The sequence below is a fragment of the Phaenicophaeus curvirostris genome, chromosome 1 (genome assembly GCF_032191515.1).
Source record: "Phaenicophaeus curvirostris isolate KB17595 chromosome 1, BPBGC_Pcur_1.0, whole genome shotgun sequence".
NCBI lineage: Eukaryota > Metazoa > Chordata > Aves > Cuculiformes > Cuculidae > Phaenicophaeus > Phaenicophaeus curvirostris.
In genome coordinates this window covers 203,378,278-203,403,570 of record NC_091392.1, presented here as the reverse complement: position 1 = coordinate 203,403,570, position 25,293 = coordinate 203,378,278, and the positions used below count along the sequence as shown (strand labels likewise).

Here is a 25,293-nt window from a genome sequence, read left to right as displayed (position 1 = left end):
AGAACAAGCTGAGAAGCCCTGAACATAAAAGGTATCCTGTTCTATGGGGTGTCTTGCAGACATACAAATACAAAATAAACTAAAGAAACAAGAATAGGTCTGCAGATCCTTATTTCACAACTAAACAAACGCAGTCCCTTCAAAAGCCCTGAGGGAAACGTTGCTCAGCTTGTGTTTATTGCCAGTTCTTCCTTGTCTCAGAGACAGGGTTTTGTTGTTTTTTTTTTTCCCAGGAAGTTAATTCTTGAGAGAGAGTGAAGCAGGGAAAGAAGATTCTGCTCAGTCCTGTTTGTCTCCAAATCTTTTTGAAGGCTTTTAAAATCTTCTTGTGCTCAGGTAGACTACTTTATTGTGCTTCAACAGCAAGTATAAACCGGCTTGTTGGCAGGTTCTTTGTGGCCCAGCCTTTCCTCCTGAAGTGCTTTGTCATTTGTTTGCAATGTGCTTGCAGGCAGGGAAGAACAGTTGAAAGGTGCAATTTGTTTTTGCTGCTGTAATTGTGAACTGTAAAACCAGGAATCCTCTCCGACATGGGGTCCAACTGAAACCAAAGGAAATAAGCCTGTCGACCTCAGTGGGCTTAGGATCCGGCCAGACAATCTGAACCTGAAATTCCTAATTTTTCCTTGCATCACTGACTATCAACAGCCATTGGTTCAGTGGGTTATCGCTCCCCGTGGATGAAGCTTATAGAACCAGGACTCAGAGATGTACGTAGCTCTTCCTTTAAACTAAAATAATGTTGAATATGTTTTAATGCTTCTACAACAAATTAAGATGAAACTTACGTTACAGAGTTTTTACTATTTCCTGCGAACCAACTGCACTGCAATCCTGTAGCTTAGCGAGCTACCTTAATTTTAACTTTACGTGTAACAAAAATGTAAAATATTTTCAGAAACAATCTTCTTTGGCTTTCCTGTGCAAAGCCTCTCTACAATTCTATCACTTGGTGCTGTACTTGGTTGTAAGTTAATCGCTCCTTGCAATGAAGCTACATGAAGCAGTTAGAAATATCTTCTGATAGTCTAGGCAAAATCTGAATTTTCACTTGCACCTCTGGCACTACTTTAAACTCCTTATGTTTTCGTTTTCACTGTTCTTTCAGAAATAAGTTGTCATTGCAACCTCCCTTACTTTCCTCCCTGCCAACCTAGACAGACAAAGTTATTTTAATCTTTTCCCTATGGCAATACCTCCACTTCTCAAACTGCATCAGTTTTTCTGACCTCTTTTAAGTTTTACAGCACTTCAGGATTAAAGTTTTGCTTACTTCCAGAGAAATATTGCTTCATGTAGGAAAAAAAAATTCAGTTTCCTTCTTGGATAAAGATATTGAGCAATGTTTACATTATTTCACACACGCATGCAGGCGCACAAACACACAGTTGTAAACATCATCTATTATTGGTAAACAGAAAAGAAGTAAAATTACTGCTCAAGTTCCGAAATATTTGCCATCAGAAAAATACTACCCACTATGGAAAAAAAGAAGTTACATTTTACATTTTTTCACTTATATACATACGTGTCTTTTCTATGACAACCGAATGTAAGATTAAACGTAAAGGATCACTCCACTTACTACTGGTAACAATCATATAAATCCATGAATTAAAATCTGCTGCAACTTAGTATTTCCACTGAGGCACTTGTCTTCCCCAGGCCATCTCCAAGTTGTCTAATGTCAGAGCGCAATCCGTTTTCTTCTATACTATTCTTATCAGTACTGCATAAGAAGCCAGCTAAGCAACCAACAGAACTTAAATATGCTGAAAACACAATTATACAGCATTTCCTTTCCAGCATGAATCACTCTTACATATTAGAAAAGAATATGGATGAATTCAAGAACACCAAACACCTTCAAACCAAAAGCGAGCAAGTATTTCACTACCTTTAAACTACAGTTACAAACCTTTTATTAGCATCTTCTGTATCTCCACATAAGCATTCTCTTTTGTGCAGCATCCATAATTTATTCTCACAGCAAAACACCACCACAGCTGATGAAACTCTCCAGTACAGAAAGGATCCTCTACACAGCCATTAATACTTAACTATTCAAAAGCTTCTGCCAGTTAGGCTTACTTACAGGATTCACAGTGCTGCCTCCTACTGTATTTCACTAGCTCTCCAAAATAACTCTACCTGGTGAGAGGCAGATTATTTCAGTGCTTTGTCTATGCATAAACCAAACCACATGCCACGGCAACACCTAGAAGAGGGTGGGGGAAGTTTTCGACAGAGAGGCGTGACTAGAAAATGTAGCAATCAGCTCAGTTACACGTCAGGATTGACTTGTTTATTTTTCAAGCTGTGCTGGGTAAGAAACCAAAGGCGTCTGAGCCTGAGATACAGTGGATTTTCTGTGGAAAAGCCAGAAAAGCACATATTAGAAAATCTGATGCAGCAAGTAGGCATGGCTTATTTTTTTGTCTTCTGAAATTACGAAATCATTTCAATGCTTAGATTCTATGGCAAAGTTACACCTGTGCTTGTGCACTGGCTGCCTTACTGTGCTCCAGGATAAAATGTCCTTGAAATCTGATTCTCAGCTCCACAAGTGCCCCTTTGTTCTGCAAGGAGGGCTGCAGTCCGGTGTCAGGAGTCCCAGCTAAGGGGTATTAGGTTGTCCCAGGAAAGGAGGGAGCAGATGACATGTATGGAGCAGTGTTAACACTTTGCAATTTTTTTTTTCTATGCCGTGTTGCTATACGAGAGAATTGTTACTAGTAAACATCCACATAGCTAACTTCACAGCCTCTATTCAAGTCTCTCCTTAAACCTCTTTCTGCTTTGATAAAAACACTCCACAATGGCAAGCTGCTGTGCTACAAAACCAACATATGAGAGTAAAACTTCTTTCTTTAGAGGCTTGCGTCCCCTGTCAGTGTTTATTACAGCTGCTCCTTCTTAGCATCCTGCCACCCAGGAGCCCCAGGCATGGACTGGAATACCAGCCTGAGACTCACAAGCAGAGTGAAAATCAGCACTTTGTGCCGAAGTTCTCGCAGCTTCATACTTGGATTTCACAGCTCTGCACAATGCATCTTTACCTACGATTGCCAGTCCCAAGCATTACCTTAAGATGCACACAAAAATAATAATAGTTCACTCAGGTGTTGCTGACATACAGGACAATAGAGGGCAAAAGTTAGGAGACACCAGCCAGGGGAGGTTTAGGCTGGATATTAGAAAAAAATTCTTCACAGAAAGGGTCATTGGGCACTGGAACAGGCTGCCCAGGGAGGGGGTTGAGTCACCTTTCCTGGAGGTGTTTAAGGGACGGGTGGACGAGGTGCTGAGGGACATGGTTTAGTATTTGATAGGGATGGTTGGACTCGATGATCCAGTGGGTCTATTTGAACCCGATGATTCTATGATTCTATGAACCTGCTGGAGTGCAGCTCTCACCCCATTCCCTCTGAACAACAGCTTTTCCTCTGCAGATGGCAAGGGAGAAGGGTGCTCTTCAAACAGCAGCTGCAGAGAAGACCAGCTTTGGTTCAGATCCAGATGAAACCGAAGCCCTGACGAAGCACAGAAGACAAAAGCACTGGAGAGATGCCTTGTTTGTCCGGCTAGAACTAAAGCTACAGGCCTAGCTACAAGCTGCCTCTGGGCTAGAAATGGTGGGAACTGGTAGAGCAGAGCTCCCTGGGGCTGTTACTCTGCCATGGCCTGGGAAAAATACACTTGCCTCTTATCTCACAGCCACAGGGCACCAGATCCCCACACACCTTACATCTTGTCCTCGTGAGAGGGAATTAGTTAGGATGCAGCTGCTGGTAAGTCTAGGGGCTTCCTTACACTTAAAGCCTTTATGCAAAACCTGACCAAAATAGATGTAGCCGAGAGATATTATCTATTACTTGCCACTCAGTCCTCATTCTTCTGACACAGAACAGTCAGTGTCCCATTACACGACCAAGCAAAATTTCAGTCTCTCCAGTGAGATGAATGGCAAAAGATGGAAAAAATAATTTTAAATTTTTCTAAGCAAAACACAGAACAATTCATAGACTTTTTTAAAAGCTGGAAATAATGTATGTTCTGATTAAAACTCACCGTGGTTGCTTCTGAGCCTGGTTTTTCCTTGATTTTCTAAAGGAGAAAAGCCAAGCAAAAGGTGATCTGAACCCCAGAAAGGAAGCTGAAGAGTTCTTTTGTGCTTGATTATTTGTATGGGATGACATTTTTAGTTCTTTGTGACCTAAAAATATTACAAGAATTTGATTTGTTTCAGGTTCTCACTAAACACTATTAAAATACACATAAAAAGTCTTCATAAACAATTTTATTTTGCTTACCTTTTATGCCAGGAAAATCCAGTTTTATTCACATTTTTTGACGTGCTCATTTATAATGACTAACTAGAAGACTAAGAGAAAGATAAACAGGTCTAAAGTTTCAAAAAGTATTATTGATTTTGGGTGAAATGTGAGACAAATGAGGCTGATTTTCAGAAAGTAATCAGCACTCAACTGTTTGAAAACCAGAACCATTTTAAAATATAGGCAAATTATACAGTTGAAAATTGAGGCACCCACAATCATTAGTCACTTTCTTTACACCTTTGTAAGAAATATAAATATGACAACCCTGAATATACAATGGTTTAATAGACTGTAATGTAACTACATAACAGTAATTCAGCTTTGAGTGTCTTCTGTATCATGTGATTCTTTCTTATGGGATTCCCATGGCCCCTGGAGTACATTTTTTCCTGCTACAAAATGCTTATCAGAACTGTATTTTAAATGCAAGATATCATGAATGATTTCTTTGGGTTGTGATTTCATTTCTTCAAATGAAACATAAACCCAGTCTACCTGTAAAAGCAGCTGGCAACTGGTATGAAGGAGAGAATAAGTATTTCTCAGAGATTAGGGAAAGAAAATGCAGGGTTTGTTATTAAAACATGCCACAGAAAACCAGAGGAAATAAGGAGACAAGACTTCACTCAGGAATGAGACACTGCGTCTTTTTTTTGCCCCCCCATTTAACACATCACATGCCTGAAACAGTACAACAGCCTGAAAATGGCTTAACCAGTAAGTTGTGTGAGAAAGTAAAACCAGAAGTGAGAGCCAAGCGCCACTAATAACAACAGCAAGAGGCAGAATTCTGCACCTAGGCCAAAATGAAGTGAAAAACTCATATCCTGCAATTTAAAACCTGTGTGTAATACATGGATTTCACTTCAGTGACAATCATGGATGCATCCTTTACCCTTTTCAGAGCCTAACCTCTTGGTGGCATTGTTTGATTTGACAATAAAGGTGACGCCAGGAGAGTCCTAACTGCACTCTACCGTAGTCAGGATGGTCTAGGGATGCAGACAGAGCAAGGCTTGCTGGTAGAAGTAGTACCTTTTATCAAACTAACTTATACGATTAGAAATACCAGACAAGCCTCTGAGGCACACAACCTCTTCTTCAGATCTGGAATAGAAACAGTACCTTTCAAAGTTAAATACCAAAGAACAATTGCACAGAGTTTAGCTAGCTAATGCATCAACTAGACCATCGCTGAAAAATAGTAGATAGCTGTGGACTAGAGGGGATGTTGGGGAAAACCAGGAAAGGGAGAGATCCGTCCTGTGCAGGCCTGCAGTTTCAGGAAAGTATTTAGTGTTTGACTTTTCTTTTGAAATACATGACTTTGCTTCCAGTTGCTATGAAGCACAAATAGGAAGAGCTCAATGAAAAACATGCAGGAATGCAAATGGCATAAAAGGATATATTATGCATGAAAACTATCTGGATGAAAGATAAAAAAAGACAGGACAGAATGCCATGCTTGGTATAGAGACGCTGTGTTTCTTGTGTATGCTCATGGGCAACCTGTGAAATGAGATCTCCAGAAGCTGCTTCCTGGTCAGTCCGACTTTTCAGGCTTTGTCACTCTCCCTGATAATCACCACTGGTATGTTTTTATCTCTGTGTTACCAGGAAAAGTTTTCACTGGTATAGTCAAACCTCTCTCACCCAAGCCCAGATTACCTACTTACTCCAAATGCCACCTAGGTGCTCCTGGTTTCTTTAAGAAAACTAGGCAAAAAGGAAACAGTTTTTATACAAAAATAAACATTATGTCTTTGATTGGGAAACCACCACTGTATTTAGTATAATTACAGCAACTTCATCTTGATTAAGGAAGAATTTTTTTACAGGAAGGATAATCAATCTCTGGAACAACATCCCTGGGGCCATGGTGGAGTCCCCATCTCTGGAAGTATTCAAGACGTGGCTGGACAGAATGGTAGATAATCTCATCCAGGTTGGACAAGATGATCTTTCAATGTCCTCCCAACCCGGGCTGTTCCATGATTTTAGATGTAGGATAAGAATATCAGGGATTTTCTATTGTGATTTCCAGCTGTGCTTAAATAAACAATCATTTTGAAAAGATACCTTAGGTAAAACTTCGGCATGAGAAGAAATTCAATGCAGTTTCAGAAACTCCTTAGTTATTACACTCTAAGATGCTCTAAGACATTAGTTTTGTGACCATTATCATGCAGATAAGGAACTGGGAAAATGCAACTTACTGGTGGTGTTGGTCTTCCTTAGCTGATGCTCTAATGGTGATTTTATCATCTTATTGACATCAATGTAATCCTGAAATTTTTTTCTTTGTATTTCTTCAAACCATTCTCCGGTCACTCCCTGCAGCCCTGTTTCAGACTTCTTTTTCTTCAGAAGTTTGCTAGAAAGGAAAAAAAAACAATTTACTTTTAAGCCATTTTAGATATTGCAGGCACATCATTAGGAAGTCTTCCTCTTGTTAATTTAAGTATTTACAGAACATTTATACATAGAATGACTTATAAAAAGACACAGTGGGACACGATACATCACCACAATCACATAAAAGTTTTTGAGACAGCAGAATTCTCCAGCTTAACGATGAGATTATGTGACCAGGTTAAGCGGACAACTCATAAATTGCATTAGTCTCTGCCTCAAAGAAGTGCATCATTCTTCCTTGCAAAAAATGAGGTCATCATTCATAAATATGATAAAACTAATTGAAAGTAAGATTAAGTTCAGCCAATACTCAAATTAGAATAAATAATACTCTAACAAAGCAGTTCTCGAAATATTTATTCACTCATTTAAGCAGAAGCAATAACAAGATTATTCCGATTTTCAAGAGGAAGCTTACTGAGGCCCTGACAGTGAGGTGCTCATCATACGTTTTCTATGTAAAGGAGAATAATAACTTGTATGCTCAGCTAATAGGCATCCATCCAACATGTTCAACAAGTTTATCACATTTTCTTCTTTCCCTGCTGCATAGCGATTCTGCCTGTGTTTAATATGTACAGAAGCAACTAACAATGAATATGAATGTTCTGCCATGCAGAGGTGGAGCCTGAAGAAGCTGCACACATGTGGCTGCAACTGAGGAAGATGATTAGTAGCAAATTCAGGCTTTAGACCAAGAGGTCAGAGGAATGAATTGTTTATCAGGCATAAAAGAACAAGGTACAGTTGCAAAAGAGTTGGAATAGTGCAACGCACATGCAAATTTACTTGTTTTCAAATTAAATCACACAAGTGCCTAAAGTGCAGATGCAAAAGCAGCAAACCCACACCCCAAACGATTCTGATGGCAACAGAGCAGGACTTTGCGCACAATACGGAGATGTAATACTGATGTTTTAGCAAGGCTCTCATGTAAATCTTCCATCTTAATCTGTGGCAAAACCCATGTCTAGGAATACAGATGCTCTCAGAGAAAATAAATTATTTCAGTTATCAATGAAAATAAAAACTCATATTCTCTGAGACCACATTACTTGGCCAACTGTATTCTGGGCTGCATCAAAAGAAGCGTGGCCAGCAGGTCAAGGAATGTGGTTCTGTCCCTCTATTCCTCTCTTGTCAGACCTCATCTGGAGGATTGTGTCCAGTTCTGGAATCCTCAACATAAGAAGGATATGGAGCTGTTGGGACGGGTCCAGAGGAGGGCTACAAAGATGATCAGAGGGCTGGAGCACCTTCCATGCAAGGACAGGCTGAGACAGTTGGGGTTGTTCATCCTGGAGAAGGCTCCAAGGAGATCTCATAGTGACCTTGCAGTACCTGAAAGGAGCCTACAAGATAGCTGGAGAGGGAATGTTCATAAAGGCTTGTGGTGACAGGATGAGGGGGAATGGGTGTAAACTGGAAAGGGGCAGATTTAGGCTTGATATAAGGAAGAATTTCTTCACCATGAGGGTGGTGAGACCCTGGCACAGGTTGCCCAGGGAAGCTGTGGCTGCCCCATCCCTGGAGGTGTTCAAGGCCAGGTTGGATGGGGCCTTGAGCAGCCTGGGCTGGTGGGAGGTGTCCCTGCCCATGGCAGGGGGGTTGGAACTGGATGATCTTTAAGGTCCCTTCCAACCCAAACTATTCTATGATTCTAAATAAACTTATTACAAAGGCAAAAGTGTTAATCATCGCAGCTGTTACCACACCATGGGAGTGACTGAACACCGTCAACGCCATCTGCAGCCTGGAAAACAGCCCAGCAGTAAATATGAAACAGGAGGAGGTGATGAACACAGCGCTCACAAGCGCCAACTTCATGACCTCACTCCCGTGGGCTCCGCGAACGGGATCCAAGTCACCAGGAGGAGTTACAGCGCCGCGCCAGGCATGAGCTGTTCGGGGAGTGGCTGCAGCCACGGCGCTTGCCGGGAACCCGAGCCCGAGGCAGTTCTGCGGGAGGCCCGAAGCGGCTCCTCGCACCCACCCCGGGGGCTTTGCAACCCCGGGCTGTAAGAAGGAGCCGCGATGGAGGCTCCGAGCGCCCCCCGGCGGCGGCGGCACGAAGCGCAGTGAGCGCCCGGCGGGCAGCAGCGCCCCCTGGTGGGAGCAGGGCAGAACCGCAGCCGGCTCTCCGGTATCTCTATCAATGACTTGGATGAAGGCATCGAGCGCACCCTGAGCAAGTTTTAAGATGACACTAAGCTGGGTGGAAGTGTCGATCTGCTGGAGGGTCGGGAGGCTCTGCAAAGGGATCTGAACAGGCTGGACCGCTGGGCTGAGTCCAATGGCATGAGGTTTAACAAGGCCAAATGCCAGGTCCTGCACTTGGGGCACAACAACCCTGTGCAGTGCTACAGACTAGGAGAAGTCTGTCTAGAAAGCTGCCTGGAGGAGAGGGACCTGGGGGTGTTGGTTGACAGCGACTGAACATGAGCCAGCAGTGGCCCAGGTGGCCAAGAAGGCCAATGGCATCTTGGCTTGTATCAGAAACGGTGTGACCAGCAGGTCCAGGGAGGTTCTTCTCCCTCTGTACTCGGCACTGGTGAGACCGCTCCTTCAATCCTGTGTTCAGTTCTGGGCCCCTCACCACAAGAAGGATGTTGAGGCTCTGGAGCGAGTCCAGAGAAGAGCAACAAAGCTGGTGAGGGGGCTGGAGAACAGGCCTTACGAGGAGCGGCTGAGAGAGCTGGGGGTGTTTAGCCTGGAGAAGAGGAGGCTGAGGGGAGACCTCATTGCTCTCTGCAACTACCTGAAAGGAGGTTGTGGAGAGGAGGGTGCTGGCCTCTTCTCCCAAGTGACAGGGGACAGGACGAGAGGGAATGGCCTCAAGCTGCACCAGGGGACATGGTTTAGTGGCAGATAGGAATGGTTGGACTCAATATTCTAAGAAGTCTTTTCCAGCCTATATATTCTATGATTCTACTGACCCACAACTGGAGTCACCCACACAAAAACACCTCTTTGCTTCAACTCTTTGCTTCACATCCAGGGCTGCACCAAAAGAAGTGTGGCCAGCAGGCAGAGGGAGAGGATTCTGCCCCTCTACTCTGCTCTTGTGAGACCTCACCTGGATGATTGTGTCCAGTTCTGGAAGCCCCAGCATAAGAAGGGTATGGAACTGTTGAAACAGGTCCAGAGGAGGGCTACAAAGATGATCAGAGGGCTGCAGCACCACCCATACAAGGAGAGGCTGAGACAGTCGGGATTGTTCAGCCTTGAGAAGAGAAGGCTCCGAGGAGACCTTAGAGTGGCCTTCCAGTACCTGACAGGGGCTACAAGGGAATTGGGGAGGGACTTTTTACAAATGCATGTAGTGATAAGACAAGGCGCAATGGCTTTAAATTCGAGGGGGAAAGATTTACATTAGACATTAGGAAGAAATTCTTCATGATGAGGATGGTGAGGCACTGGCACACGCTGGCCAGGGAAGCTGTGGCTGCCCCATCCCTGCAGGTGTTCAAGGCCAGGTTGGACGGGGCCTTGAGCAGCCTGATCTGGTGGGAGGTGTCCCTGCCCATGGCAGGGGTTTGGAACTGGATGCTCTTCAAGGTCCCTTCCAACCCAAACTAGTCTATCATTCTGTGATTCACATTCTTCCTCTCTAGAGAGAAGTAAAACATTTAAAATCCATAGAATCAACATAGGTTGGAAAAGATCTCCAAGATCATCAATTACAATTGCCAGGCCAACACCATTGTGCCTATTATACAATGTCCTAGAGTGCCACATCTACATGGTTTCTGAACACCTCCAGGGATGGAGACTCCAACACTTCCCTGGGCAGCCTCTTCCAATGCTTCACCACTCTTTCAGTAAAGAAATTTTTCCTAATACCCAGTCTAAACTTCCCCTGGCACAACTTGAGGCCATTTCCTCTCGTCCTATCACCTGTAACTTGGGAGAAGAGACCAGCACTCACCTCACTACAACCTCCTTTTAGGTAGTCATAGAGAGCAATGAGGTCTCCCCTCAGCCTTCTCTTCTCCACAGGCTAAACAACCTCAGGTCCCTCAGCTGCTCTTCATAAGACCTGTGTTCCAGCCCCTTCACCAGCTTCGTTGCCCTCCTCTAGACAAGCTCCAGCACCTCAATGTCCTTCTTGTAGGGAAGTGCCCAAAACTGAACACAGTATTCAAGAATTGGCCTCACCACTGATGAGTAGAGGAGAACGATCACTTCCCTACTCTTGCTGTTCACACCATTCCTGTTATGAGTCAGGATGCTGTCGGCCTTCTTGGCCACCTGTACACGCTGTTGGCTCATGTTGAGCTGGCTGTTGGCCAACAGCCCAGGTTCTTTTCCACCAGGCAGCTTTCCAGCCATTTGTCCCCAAGCCTGTAGCATTGCATGGGGTTCCTGTGACCAAAGTGCAGGACCCAGCACTTGACCTTGTTGAACCTTATAAAACTGGCCTCAGCCCACTGATCCAACCTGTCCAGATCCCTTTGTGAAGCCTTCCGGTCCTCAAGCAGATCAACACTCTCACCCAATTTAGTGTCATCTGCAAACTTACTGAAGGAGCACTCAGTCCCCCTCATACAGATCACCAAAACGCACACTCACTCTCACATGGATCATATCAGGCATTGTACGAACATGCCTTTATCTGAAAAGCGTATTAAAAATCTTGCACAATCACCAACACTAACATTTAAATATTGTATAGTCCTTCTTCATGCATGTCTGGCATTACCTGTACTCATCTGTGAACGTGCAGCTTTTGAATTGTGCTGTCATCCTGAACTCATGAAATAAACCCTTTAAATTGCTTGTGCATATTTACATTTACACACACACGCATCCTATATGTAGAGTTATGGAAGTACCAAATAACATGAATATGTAATCGCAATATCACACGGCTATTAAATATTACTCATTTGTGACGGCTCCTAGCCAAACCACATCATTTCCCTACATACCTGCTCTGTCAAGTCTACATGCCCCCTCATGATCCTAATGCATGACAGTTGTGAACTAGAAGGAAGGCCCGTCTCAAGAAACAATTACAGCCGAAGATGGTATCTGCAGTCATTATTGCAATGAACTTGCCTTTGAGGCAGCGCTATTGTTACTTCGATTGCAAATTATATATTGAGACATTGCTCTGTAGGAGAGTGAAAACACCTAATGCCCTCTAAGCTAAATGTACTAATCCTTCTTCTCTGTCTGCTCCATCCATCCTTCCTCCTCATTTCTCTACAGCCACTTTGGACACTCAGAGCCACTTTGAGAGGAGAAAACATCATTATGACTGAGAAAAATGCCTGTAAGCTATTGCAGAATTAAAGGTAACTCCATTCCCAGGAGAACTCACAGCAGACTGCTCCACAAACTGGAGCAGGCAGCAATCCTAAATGACCTCACAGGCTACACCTCGTTACCTTTTCCCATCTACACAGCATATAAACTAATGAATCACTCGGGAGCAATTCCTTTGCACTGTTTTTAAAAACATCTCTTCCTTATTGGCACAAGGATGCCCCAGTATTTCTTACACAGATGTCTCCGGGGAAAAGTTAACCTACGTGTTTGGATGTACTCAACTTTCATGTGGGTTATCATAAAGACGGTGAAAAGCGCTGTAGCCTCTCCCTGCCACTTCCTGTTGGGATAATAAGGAGCTTTAATTGCTACTGTAAGAGGAAAGGTATTTTCTCTACTGTCTTCATCCTGAATATAAAGCAGGAGACAAATGCGTGAGGCAGTAGAAACTAGGTTGCCAAAGAGGACACCTGGGGACAACTCTGCTGTTTGCAAGGTACAGAGAACTCAATCCCACTTCTGCCAGAGCAGGAAAAATAGTTCCTACTGGCTTCAGCAGAAGCAGGATTTGGCCCTAAATGACTCTTACCACACACCTTATGAGAGGACAGACACACAGCAGCTATGGAGCATGAGGGATTGCACCAGGCCAAGGATTAGTGTTTGATGGGAACGGTTGGACTCGATGATCCGGTGGGTCTCTTCCAACCTGGTTGTTCTGTGATTCTGTGATTCTGTGATTTGCAGGCCAGTATTTGCTCGCCGGATCAAAGCTCTCAGTGTCTGAGAAAACACGGCTGAAAGGATTGCATATAAACCAGTGCTGAAAGCATTAGATAAAAACCCACAGCAGGGCAGTTAATTCGCAAATACAGTTACCTAAAACAAGCTAATGTCTTCACTCTGTTTACATTCCTTACTCTGTCAGTGAAAAAAGGCTAAGAAATAGTGCCTAAAGAATTTGCTCTTTTCTAGTTGTTTTGATTCCACTTATCACCTTGCCGTTGCTTTATGCATTATGGTGAACCGTGCATCTCTAGCATTTCTATGACCAGTTCATTTTCTAGAAAATTCTGCCCATATCACAGCCATGGGTAGCTCTAAAATGCATAGGCAAGAATATTTTCTTACTTATAGCTCCTTTTAATTTTATAAAAATAATTTAAAGACAAATCACCAAGTTGCCACTTTACTTTAAAAGACGGGGCTGGGGGGTGGAAGGAGGGGAAGAAGCATTACTGAGAGCAGCAAAGACTACCATAGCTGAAGTAATTTGAAAAAATTATCATCTGCCATTTCACATAAACATATAATGCAGTAAAAAACCCCACTCTGGTTTCCAAGGTGCCAGAGAAGCTTCTGTGGCAGGTTAATCTTACCAGGAAGAGATGTGAAGATACACAGAGCCAAGATACTGTTTCCTAGCATGTTAGACACAACAGGGCCATTTTCCAAGTAGTCTTTATTCTTAGTAGCTGGTACATTTTTCCTTTAGACATTTGACTTTACACATTAAAGCAACCCTTTGTTTATTTTCCTTTCTTAGTCTTTTCTGTTTGGCTAATGTCAATAATCCAAGGCAGCTTCATTGTTACATGTAAAATAGGTGAATCAGAGAGGAAAATTGACTCCCATGTTTTGGCTCCACACACTACAAAGACAGTGTAAAAAGATCTAACTGAAAATGCAGTTATTTTTCCTTTGGCTTTTATATTTGTAATTAAGCATTTCTGCAGTAATTATCTGGTAAACCAAGGCTTCCTTCATTTGAGGAACAAAATTTGCATTGGCAATAATGCTGGAATCTAACCTGCTAGGCTGTTTCTAATCAACCACTCATAACTAATTTTCTCTTTGCCCCAAATATTAGTTCTCTACCTAAGTCTTTAAGGTCCCTTCCAACCCAAACTATTCTATGATTCTATTAGGAGCAATGAGTATAAACTGGACAGGGGCAGATTTAGACTAGACATAAGGAAGAAATTCTTCACCATCAGTGTGGTGAGGCACTGGTACAGGTTTCCCAAGGAAGCTGTGGCTGCCCCATCCCTGGAGGTGTTCAAGGCCAGGTTGGATGGGGCCTTGGGCAACCTGGTCTAGTGGGAGGTGTCCCTGCCCATGGCAGGGGATTGGAACTGGATGATCTTTAAGGTCCCCTCCAACCCAAGCTATTCTATGATTCTATCCCTTTTCATTGTTAGTACTGCTGCTGTCATTTTTTCTATTATATATTGATTGTTTAATGTCCATTAAGGTGCCTTCAGAAGACGTATTTGTCTGAGTATGTGACCAATACAACTGAAGACATCTGCCAGCAAAGAGGACGTGCCACAACAAGCAAGACTGAAGAGTGCGTTGCTTTGATGTTTCTTTCTGACCATGACCCCAGTACTAATAAATGTAATGGAAGGACTTTCACTGTCCTGAACTGGCATCAGGTGAGGCTGCTGGACAGTCACCTAGTGGTGACAGCCCTGGATGGAAAGGAGTAACCGGAAGCACCAAGAAAGGTTCCCCTGAAGGACAAGGGAAACGCTTCACAGCCCAGCACTGAACTGCATGGGGTATGTTTTCAATCTCCCTTTGATGGACACATCAAGTTGCCAGCTCATAATTATCCCTAAATATCTGGATTCTAGAAACATGCAAAAACACAAGACAGAAGAAGAGAGAAAGTGGAAAAGGAATTCTCTAGTTTCTCCTCCCAGAGTGTACGCTTCATAGACAGGAGTACTTTAAACACAAAGATACCACTTCTGCACATGATTTTGATACGCATTCTGTAGCACCCTTTGAAGCAGCAAGTAGGGCTTCTTAAGCAGATAGCTGCAAACAGTAAATGTCATTTTGTCTCCAGAACACTTTACTGGAAAAAGACATCAGCTTCACACACTAAATCTTGTCATGTGTGTCAGGGATACAGGCAGAGAACATGTGAGGTAAAGGCAGAACATCTTTTCTGCCCTTATTGAAGTTCTACCCTGCTTATTCATGGGGAAAATACTTCCAAATATTCCACCTCTCTTCTTTCTAATTGAAAACTAGAAAAATCACAAAACCTGACATTATTACACTACCTCTATTCAGCAGATTTACTCGTTTAAATAAAAGCTGATCACCTGCTTTGAGACAGACTAACATGCTGGCAACGTGTACATTCACTACACCCAATTCGTAAAGACAACGAGACTATCAGCATACACAAACATTCTCATCAGACTCCCAAGAAGAGTTGAATACTTCTTTCCACTCTGTTACTCTCAATGTCTTTTGTGTCTACAATCTTTTTAACTTAAGCACCCTCTAAAAGTTAAAGTGGCTAAAAGTTACCTTTGTTTTTTCCCAAATCATTAACTTCTTATATTAAGCTGTATGAAATAAATTTACCGCAGGTGACTTCATCTAGATGCTCTTTTCTTTTGCTGAGTCAAACACACCATTTGCCCTCAAAGCTTCTGTCTGTTCCCCTGGCCAAGAGCACAGACTGACACTTTCCTTTGAAACAGAAAACTAGGAAATGCAAGAGCAAGGATGAGGTTCATTCTCATGCTGACCACATAACTCTTCTCTACTCTGGCAGCTCAGGAATCAGAAGTTCTCAGTTAAAGCTCAGAAATCAGCAGCTCAATGACTGTCTTCATAAAGTTAAGTTGTTAAGCACAGAGCATTGGAAAACACAGGAACCGAGGGTGATTAATCATACATCTCAAGCCGTAAAAATGCCTCAAAACATTACTTTTAACATGAAACTAGTTCTTTAGCAGCTACCCTGGTTTTACAGTGAAAACGTTATTTCAGCCCTGCTGTAACAAACAGAAAAGACTGTACATATATATCTTTTAATTGAGTTTATACATACTTAGAATATGAAATCTTTTAGTCCTTGTGCAGCTGGTCAGCAAGAGGGAATGAGATGAAACACCGCTAGTAATGTCACAACAGTCAGTGACTCAGGCTGACTCTCTGCCATTTCCTCTACAGTAAGTGTGAAACATGGAAAGCTCCACTCAGAATGTTTTACAGATGATTTACGATCTCTCTGTACAGTCTGCAAATGACAGGTCAAAGAAAAAGGGTGTTATTTTATTAGGCTGTCAATACTTACAAGCTGCTTACCTATTTTATATGGTAATAACAAAACAAATCCATGATGCAATGGAAAGGAAAGCTACCTATCATTTTTAAAGTGTGTCACATAGCTTCTTAATGTAGTAATTAATATCTCTAATGACATAACTTCATTAATAGGAATTCCCATTAGCATTAATAAATGCTAAAAGGTGCAATGGGCATAATTCTCCACTCCAATTTGTTTGTAGTCTCAAACCAAAAACATTGCATGACAAGACTAAGTTTTGGGCTCCTGAATTTCTGTCACGGAGATCTTACACAGAAACACAGACGTATACCATGAGTGCCATATGATAGGTTGGAAGGCTGGGGATCACATCTTCTTAGGTCTCCTAGCATATCTAAAGCTAATGATTAACAGCAAACATATTTACTCTGCCAGGGTAGAGCTGCCAGTTGAGACCTTCTATAAATACTGATAGCATGCAAAGAGACAGCCATCCATGCAAGTAATTTACAGTTCAGCTATGTATTATAAACTTAATTGCCTTGCAAAGACATACAAGGTAGATGCTATTCTTCGTGTTACTGTACGACTTTCGTTATGCAAAACCTTTCCTTGTTAACAGTATAAGGGGAAAAACAAGTAAGGGACACAGGCCAAGCGAGAACTCTGAGTGAGGGAAATTGGTTTCAAATGAAGACCAACGTCTCATCTCTGCAAGCAGGTTTGCATATGAAAGCCCAGGGATCTCGACAGAGCTTTAAAACTGAGGGGCACCAGACAGGCTTAGCCATTTGTTTGTACAGAGCCAAGCTTGAAGCCTAGGGCTCTCAAAATACAATTTCAGGTAACTGTGCAGAGTCTCATGCAGAGCTGAAGGAATATTCTGGTCAACAGAAGCGAGACAGAAGGTCAGAATGTACCTGCACACACTTTATGTGTTACTGTAACACTACAAAAGCCTCATTTACATTACTTAGAATTAAGGAAAGCAATCATGAGAATTAATGTAAGCTCTAGAATTTGACATAGCAGATGCTTTTCATCTGGAAATAAAATGCTTACATATATGTATATAATACATACTTACACAGATCTGCTGCTATATCAGCTCAGAATCTCATAATCTCATAATTCATCACAACTCTTCCAATGGAAATAGAAATATTGTTGTATAATAATACTTTAAAATATAATATTTTTATATATATACATAATTTTATATATACACTTAAAGACATACAAATATATATGTAAGAACACACAAGTCGATAATGTAGGAAGAAACAGACCACAGAGCCTCCCAGCCACCCTGCAGCTCTCTGCACTCAGGCCCTTGTATCTGGAAAACCACAGATACAGCAAGCAGAAGTATTGCAGTTCCTTAATTATTCAACCACAAATTAAACTGTGTGTTATTTATATGCAATAAAATGCAAGCAGACTGCACTTTTCATCATTTACTCTTAGCTTTTGTTTTCTGGTTTTGATGTGCGTGGTGACAATATGGTACCAGTACATCCACCTATTTATTTTTGAGGTAAGAGTGATAAAAGGAATACAGTTTCTGGTAGGAGTTTAAGATGCAGGCATTTAAATACATCTTATTACATTTAACAGTGTTATCATCATAATCTAACTGCAGGGAAGGATTAGAAATATATTTCACATGAACATTTAGATGCACAAATCACCAGGAAAAATTCCCAATTTTTCCCTACTTGCTTTAATGCATTTCTCACATGAAACCTGTAAGTTATGATACTTTTCAGGCTGTCAGCTCCAGGGAATTAAGTAATTTTTCAACTTAAAAGAAGTACAGGAAAGACTGAACAGAGGTCAATCCTTAGTCTACATAGTCCTGTGTCAAAGTTGCAGAACACAGAAGAAAATGGAATCTCTGTGCCTCAGAACTCTACTGGACTAAACTCCACTTGATTTGAAAACTAGATTCAGAGAGCAAAAAGATTTTAAAGGATGATTAAATTCAGGATACATAAACCACTGACAGAACCTAAATTTTGAAGAAGAAAAGGAGATGCATGCATGCAACATTTTTCAAATGTTGTCAAAACAGTGTCTGATGCAAACTAGGTAACACCAGCTGAAATCTTGACATCCAGCCCAGCAAGCCTGATCTCCAAGAGCCACATCTACAAGAGGTGCAAGTGCTGCACGTCGAGATGGATCCAAGAATCTGAAGTACCTGGGGTACCAAATCCAGCAAAACTCCAGCACTTCGGGCTTCACCATGGAAAGCATACGCTGACAGGATTACAAGGCACAAACACACCACTGAAGCAGAGCTGTGCCAGTACCAAGGGAGGTACTTCAGCCACTGAGCATCAGTCAGACATGTTCCCATGCAACACTTCTTTTTTTGACTTCCTGGCATAACCAATTTAATATTTCTGAAATACGCATGTGGACTTGAAGGTGCTGGGCCACAGAGAGTCTGTAGAAGCTGTCAGCACCTGAAAACATTTCTGGGGTCCCTCCAAGACTGCTCACAGCATACTGATAGTCATTACAGCGATGAAAGGCAGCGTGTGTTACACCTCACTGGCATTACGTTCCAGAGGCTCAGTGATTATACCACGCATGCCACTGGCATTGCAAACAACCTTTAATTGGTACATATAAGAAAGCTGAGGTAAAGTAAGAGTGACCATACTTTGCTGATGTTTTCAGCATTTCAATTCCTCATGCATCTCCGTGACTTTTTGTTCGCTCAGTATGGGAGGCTGTGTTCTTCCCCCTGATGGCCATTTCCAGTTCCAATTATTATTTTAACTTCTGCACTTGAAGAGGCAGACAAGAGGCTGTTGAGAACATTACTACAGGAAAGGTCAAACCTGAGAAACGCAGACTTCCTACAAGGTGCACAAGTCCTTAACTAGGTCACAGCTCCACAGAAAAACTAACAAAATTGGACTGTTGTGCATTAGCTATTCCAGAATAACTCCCCATATTGACTGTCTACTCAGTAGCTAATGCTGGCTTGTACCGCTGTGTGTGACCTATTTATTCTTGAAGTCTGGTCAATTTATACATATAGATAAATCTCAATTAATTCTACTTTTGCCATTAAGCTTGTACTTAGAAAATGTCTACCCATGGGCTTAACATTAAGCCTTGGCTTAAATCTAATCAGTTTCAACAATACATTCTTTTTGGCAGCTCCAGTGGGCTAGATAGTAATAGTAATCATTGTGATTTTCATTTTTACAGTATTTTGTCACGTGAAAATGCAAATTATTATTTTGAGCCCTGACACAAGGTCTGTTTTGAATGAGGATGGGTATAAATGCCCTGAGTGTGTCCTTCCTGCTTCTGTGGGTTAGGCTGCCAGGGCTCAGGGCCAGAGCTGGTGGCCTTAGAGAAGGTTGTCATGAAGAGAGCCAGAAACCTCAGCAAGGGCTGCCCCTCCTTCCCCTAGGAGCTGCTTTTAAGTGGAGGCTGTCCCACTGGGGCTTGCCCCAGCTCCAGCGTGAGGTGGGTGAGATGCAAGATGTGCACAGCCACTGCCCCACTGATCTGGGCTTTGACTGCTGAGCTGCCGTCTCAAACTGTCTTCAGCCTGGCCACCTCACCCTTGACCTGCCTGGACATCACGGGGTCGTGGTTAACTCTGGTCACTATCACTAAGCATGACCATGATGTGACTTCACGGCTTGACCTTGACCCTGTATCATCACCATGATGATGGGGAGCCCCTGTGACCCCAATAATGTGAAGAAAGAAGAAATATATTCAGTGCACTAGCAGAGAGGCTCTTCCAAACATAACACACCACAAAGGTGCTCCTGGGTCTCCTTCTGCGCCACAGATGCTGTAGGAACACTCTGCTCTCAGAAAGAAGTGCAAAGCTTTGGAGGAAAGGATTGACCCTCTGTTAGCACTGATGAAAAGATAAGTCCTTGACTCCAGGCCTCACCATGAGATAGGATAATCCAAAGAAAGCGAGGAGGAAAAAACTTAATATGCAATTCAACTAATTTTGTCTTTGGTTATAACACCGCCACTTGAACAAAGGGAGTCCCAAAGTGGTATTATCACAGTAATTGTTTACCAAATGGAGTAAAGGTTTTAAAATTACAGTCTTCCCTGCCATTTTTTGCTTCTATTCGCACTTGTTTAGCATATTAGCACTTCAGGGCTTCAAGGACCTGTTTTCACAAGTGTTTACAAACCACTAAAGACGCCAGCGGCACAGTATCAGTAGTAAATAATAATAGTAACTCCTCCACAAACAGGACAATAGAACATCTGGTCTCTGAAACATCCCGGGTGGAGTATCTCTTATGAAAGAATTTCTTTATTAATACTTTGTTCAGGGAGGGAGCTCCACTGGAACAACAATATACCCAAGTGGTGCTGTCCTGGTATTCTGCTGGCTCTCCTCACCCATGCAGCTTATGGGTATTTTGGGGTTGATTCTGAAAATTCTTTATCATTATAAGGAGCTGGGCCCCTAATCTAGATCTCTAACACCAAAGAAGTTACTCTTAGTCTCCAGGAGGCTGTGAGAGTGTCAACAGGACTGCTTCTGTAAATAAGCCAAAATAAAGGCTGCAATGTTAGACCACTCAAACCATAAGCAAACCAAAATAATTGAAGCACAAAAAAGGTGTTTCTGCACCTCTGCAACAAATGCCTTCCAAGGTCAGGAGTATAGAAAACGGTGAAAAAATACATTCTTCACACAGCATTTTACTCCCACTTTCTATTGCCAGATCCCTGAGAGCAAATGTCAGTAGAGAGAATACAATAAGTAATTACTTGCAACAAACAATGAACTGGGTAAATGATCTGCCATAAGGTAATAAGAAGAGCTACGTTCCTGCAACAAATATCTATGTCCAAATGATTTGTTGTAGAGACTGTCAGGAGGGGATTCATCATTGCCACAAGAATCATATATTGTTAATGGGTCACTTTGAGAGGAACAGCCAGTGGTGCGGACCACCATATTTCTTTTGCTTTTAATCTTTAAATTTGAGGATAAGTTAAAAAAACCCCTCTGTTTTGCTGCCATGAGAATAAATTTACTAAATAAAAAAAAAATCAAAAAAGCATAAACCAGTCTGGAAATAAGCAAAACTATTTAAATCAAAGGGAATAAGTGTTCTTCTCTCCTAAAAGCTCTATTTTCCTTTCCTTTTTTTTTTTTTACAGTTTCCATTCATAGACAGTGGCTAATGCCTAAGATACATTCTACAGCTTGTAATTACTTTTTTTCATTATTCCATTATTTCCAGTATTAAAAAGAAAAGAATCCTTACACAATACAGACCTAGTTACTGCTTGAAACATGATCTAGCAGGCAGACTGCTATTCAGGGAGGTAGGTCCATTTTCCTGTTCAGGGGCTCAGCCTCTCAGCTACTTTCAGTGTCTCATTTGAAAGTGAAGACAACAATATCTCATTCTTTCTCAAGGATCAAGAAACTAAACCAGCACAAGGCTATTGTATGTAGTCATAATAGGCATATTATATAAAACATATAAATCTAAATAAAAGTTATTAATTAAAGAATTCCGAGCTCTTCAACCCGTTTAAATAGATTCTCTGTTTACCCACAGCTCTTCTGCTGTATCTCCAAACTGCCGTTTGGACAACCTGCAAATGTACCAGCTACCTCCCCCCATGCCAGAGCCCCCCTACCTGCTGACTCTTTTAAGTAGCTGGATCCATGTCTCCAGGCTCCTCTTATCTCAGCTGCCTTCTCTGAACCCTGGTACTGTTTCAGCAGTGGAGGTGCATCTCGACAACCAGTAATGAGACACTCTGAAGCATCGGAACCTCAAAGCTGACTGGAAGGACACCTGTGTGCTTCTCCACACTCTGCAGAGGGAGGAGCTGCCTTGGAGATAAAAAGCTCCACCTCTGCATCCCACAGCTTCATGTCCTATTCCTGGGGAGCCTTCCTGCAGAGACTCCAGTCTCTCTGCGACCCGCCGGGCTCCGAGGTGCTGTCCTGAGGAGACTGGAAGCAGCCCAGCCAGCCTCACTTGTCACTCTGCCCACTGGCTTCTTGGAGAAAGGAGTGAAGAGAAGCACCTACAGGTCTGCTAAGCCTCTGGGACCTGGGGCTCTGCATGTAAACATCAGCTGACAATTCTCTTTTAATTTCTGTCCCCAGCAGCTGCCGAACAAAGCTTAAGAAAATGAGCCAGATGCACCCTGAAGCCCTAAAACTAGAAGTTGAATAAGACCTGGAATGTTTTTATGTCATGATTTCCAGACATATGGGAAGCTGACCTGTGCCTACAGCAGGCACTCACTGTGTTCTTACGGAAACTGAATTTTTAGGGAGCCACCTGAACATGATATTGTCCTCTGAACACTCTGGATTCCTCCCCGTCTACTCCTGGACATCTAACCATAGTTGCAATATTTAGGAGAAGGAACCTGCTTCCACAAGCATCTGCAAAATCATAAATTTCATTAACCAGGCTTACTAAAATTTGCATTTAGTGACCAAGTTGGACTTTCATCTTAATATTGCAATTACTATTATGAAATAATGCATGTATACAGATATACAGGCCCTATATTGCGTTTTTTCTCCCATGCTAACACTTAGGGTAAATGTGTTTTTCTCCAAGTTGGTATCATGATTGAGACCGGATTTGATGAACAACAAAGAATACTGAAGCTGGGTGGTACCCAAGTCAAAAACTGATGTGCATTTTTTCTTTTAAATTATTAAATGCACGATTACTAAGTATGAAGTTTCTACATTATTTTTCAGAGTATATGGCAGTGAAAATTCACGTGAGTTACACAAAAGCTGACTGTCGTTGCTTATGTGAACCTGTTTCATGAGAGAGGGAGTCAGGTAGGGTTGGTTTGCTGTTGGTAGTCAAAGGTGCTGCTGAGAGGAGCCACGAGAGGGCTCTAGAAAGGAGTAACAGGCAAAAAAGTGCAGCCCTGGGAATCAGCAGCTCAGGGCACATCAGGAGCTCAGCTCCCTGTCAGTAAGAAGGACAAACAGAGGTCCAACAGGTCATACATTTCATGTCTGTACAAAAGGAAAAGCAAAATTTGAGAGGTCTTCCAAGCCAGGCACAGAGGTCTGAAGCCTGCTAAGGAAGCAGAGAAAGGGCCGATGGTACCTGGAGGATGCGCTGGGGCATCAGGCAAAACAGGGAGCCACAGCACAAAGGTGACACAAGATCTACAGAGAGAAAGAGAAAAGGAGATGGAGAGGGGCTGTATAAAGTAACTAGCCTTTTACCAGAGAATGTCCTCAATATTTGTTTAATTTCATGAGGATGTGGGCTGTCTAGGTCAAGAGAGATCCAGTGGTTCTATCAAGTTTCCGCTGTAGGTAAGCAGTAAGAAACAAAAAAAAAATTATGTATTTGCCTGACTTCATGATTACTTAGCTGAAAGCTCAATGCACATGAGAAGGAATCTGTCAGTATTTCATGCTACACTGCATTACATTTGTGTTTATATGAAAATCAACTCCCCGGATCTGCGATTGTCATTTGTTGGACAAAATAAGCTATGCAGGATGTCAGGATTCATCTTTTGATCTTATTTCTGATTTAATCTTTCAAATCTAATAGGTATTAATATTTGCTTATATAATAAATGCAGCTCGGGGGGGGGGGGGTGGGAAGAGAAAAGCCTGTTCCTGCTTTTTTGATTCCAGAGTTGTATCTGGGAATGGATTTCAATTTTTCATTGATCTTTTAAGAGATTTGCAGACAGCTATGCGCCTGTTCATGTAACATCAAACAGATGAGTGCAGTCATTAGAACCTGGCTTGTGGTCTGCCAGCAGACACCTCATTCCCTCTGTCAATCCAGTCCTGGTTGATTTATACAAGGACATGGTATATTGTAAACAAAGATGGTCACCAAACAAACTTGACCAGTGAGCCCACTGGTTATTACTCACTTGCTCCCTGGCCCTGCCCAGCTTCAACTAGCATTTTCCAAAACCATGTTCAAGAGCAGTTTGAGGGACTTCAATGTCTTCACGTAAAAAAGTAGTATTGATGAAGCTGCTCCTTATATTCCACAGCATCTCCTCTATGCCTCATTTGACTGATGGCATAAATCAAATAGCTTCAAAATCCCACTTTGAAAGCTTCCCAGGAGGGGGCTGCCACAGTGTTTGGGCATTATTTTATAACTTTTGAACTGAAAAACTGTGTACAAAGTTAATTATCAAAATAATCATAGTGAGAATGACACAGAGACAAACTGGCAGGCATATAAGACCACAAGGAGGAAATTCAATTTTGTTTAGAGCCTCTGAAGCTCCCTGTGGTTATATAGGAACTACAGGACTTCATCCTCCAGGGTGATCACTGTCATTACTTAGATTACAGTAGCACAGGGCAACAACACACTGACTGGAACCTGTCTGCTCCTGATGGGAGTCCCCTGGCCTGGAGAGTTTACAGTCTAAATGAGACCAGGTAGACAAGTGGAGTGAGAAGGAAAGTACTTCTCTTTAGGCCCAGGAGAGATTAAGAAACATGCCCAAGGACACGTCCAAAGCCTTTGACGGATCCAGGAGTTTAACCTAGATTTCAGTATGGTGCCTTGATCATAAACACTCCATCTATCAACTGCTCAACTTCTGAATGCCTCTTCAACCGAGATTTAAAGTGGACTCCACCTCAGTAAAGCATCACCAGAAATGCCCCCTTATACTATGTTTATTTTGACAGCTTTTGCATAAAGAGACACTATTTTCTCTCTCAATAAAGTCACACGTACGCAGGTGGAGGAACAAATACAAATCTCATGGCAGTTGAAAGCCTTGAGTTCAAGTGTCTCTACAGCACTGAAAGCCTCACTGCGTTTGCTCCAGTTTTAAAGTCTCACACAGAGTCTTAAACTTATAATGACCCAACTATGTAATTCTCCACATCCAGCAAAACACTCCTCCTTTTCTTGATTATAATGGGGCAGATGGAACAGAAATTAATCAAAGCCAGAAAGGTAATGCCAAATTACGGAAGAAATAAATCACCAAACTTAACTCAGTCGGGGCTCACCTGCTGCAGGAAACTAACACAAGTGTTGACACATAATGTTGAACCGTGCCCATCTTAAAAGCCACTCGACTGAAATGTTACTCAGTAAGATTCCTTCTTGCAGGGAAGCGTTACTTGTGAAAAGTAACATGCCCATTTGTGAAAAGTAATGTACCCAGTCGTGA

General features: G+C 42.3%; 1 protein-coding gene across 3 annotated transcripts in view; it reads right to left on the bottom strand.

Annotated features, from left to right (window-relative positions):
* EXPH5 (exophilin 5) overlaps window positions 1–25,293 on the bottom strand; it is a 36,273-nt gene that overhangs the window by 9,526 nt on the left and 1,454 nt on the right. Inside the window, exons 1-3 of one of the 3 annotated variants that reach the window (XM_069883451.1) lie at window positions 21,772–21,898; window positions 6,557–6,714; window positions 4,072–4,216 (exon numbers count right to left, since the gene is read on the bottom strand). In XM_069883451.1, coding sequence (XP_069739552.1) covers window positions 4,072–4,216; window positions 6,557–6,605 — 194 coding nt within the window. In that variant the 5' untranslated portion in view covers window positions 6,606–6,714; window positions 21,772–21,898. Of the gene's footprint in view, window positions 1–1,918; window positions 2,290–4,071; window positions 4,217–6,556; window positions 6,715–21,771; window positions 21,899–25,293 lie in introns of those variants that run through there. The other 2 variants (XM_069883450.1, XM_069883452.1) reach the window with 2 other exon arrangements.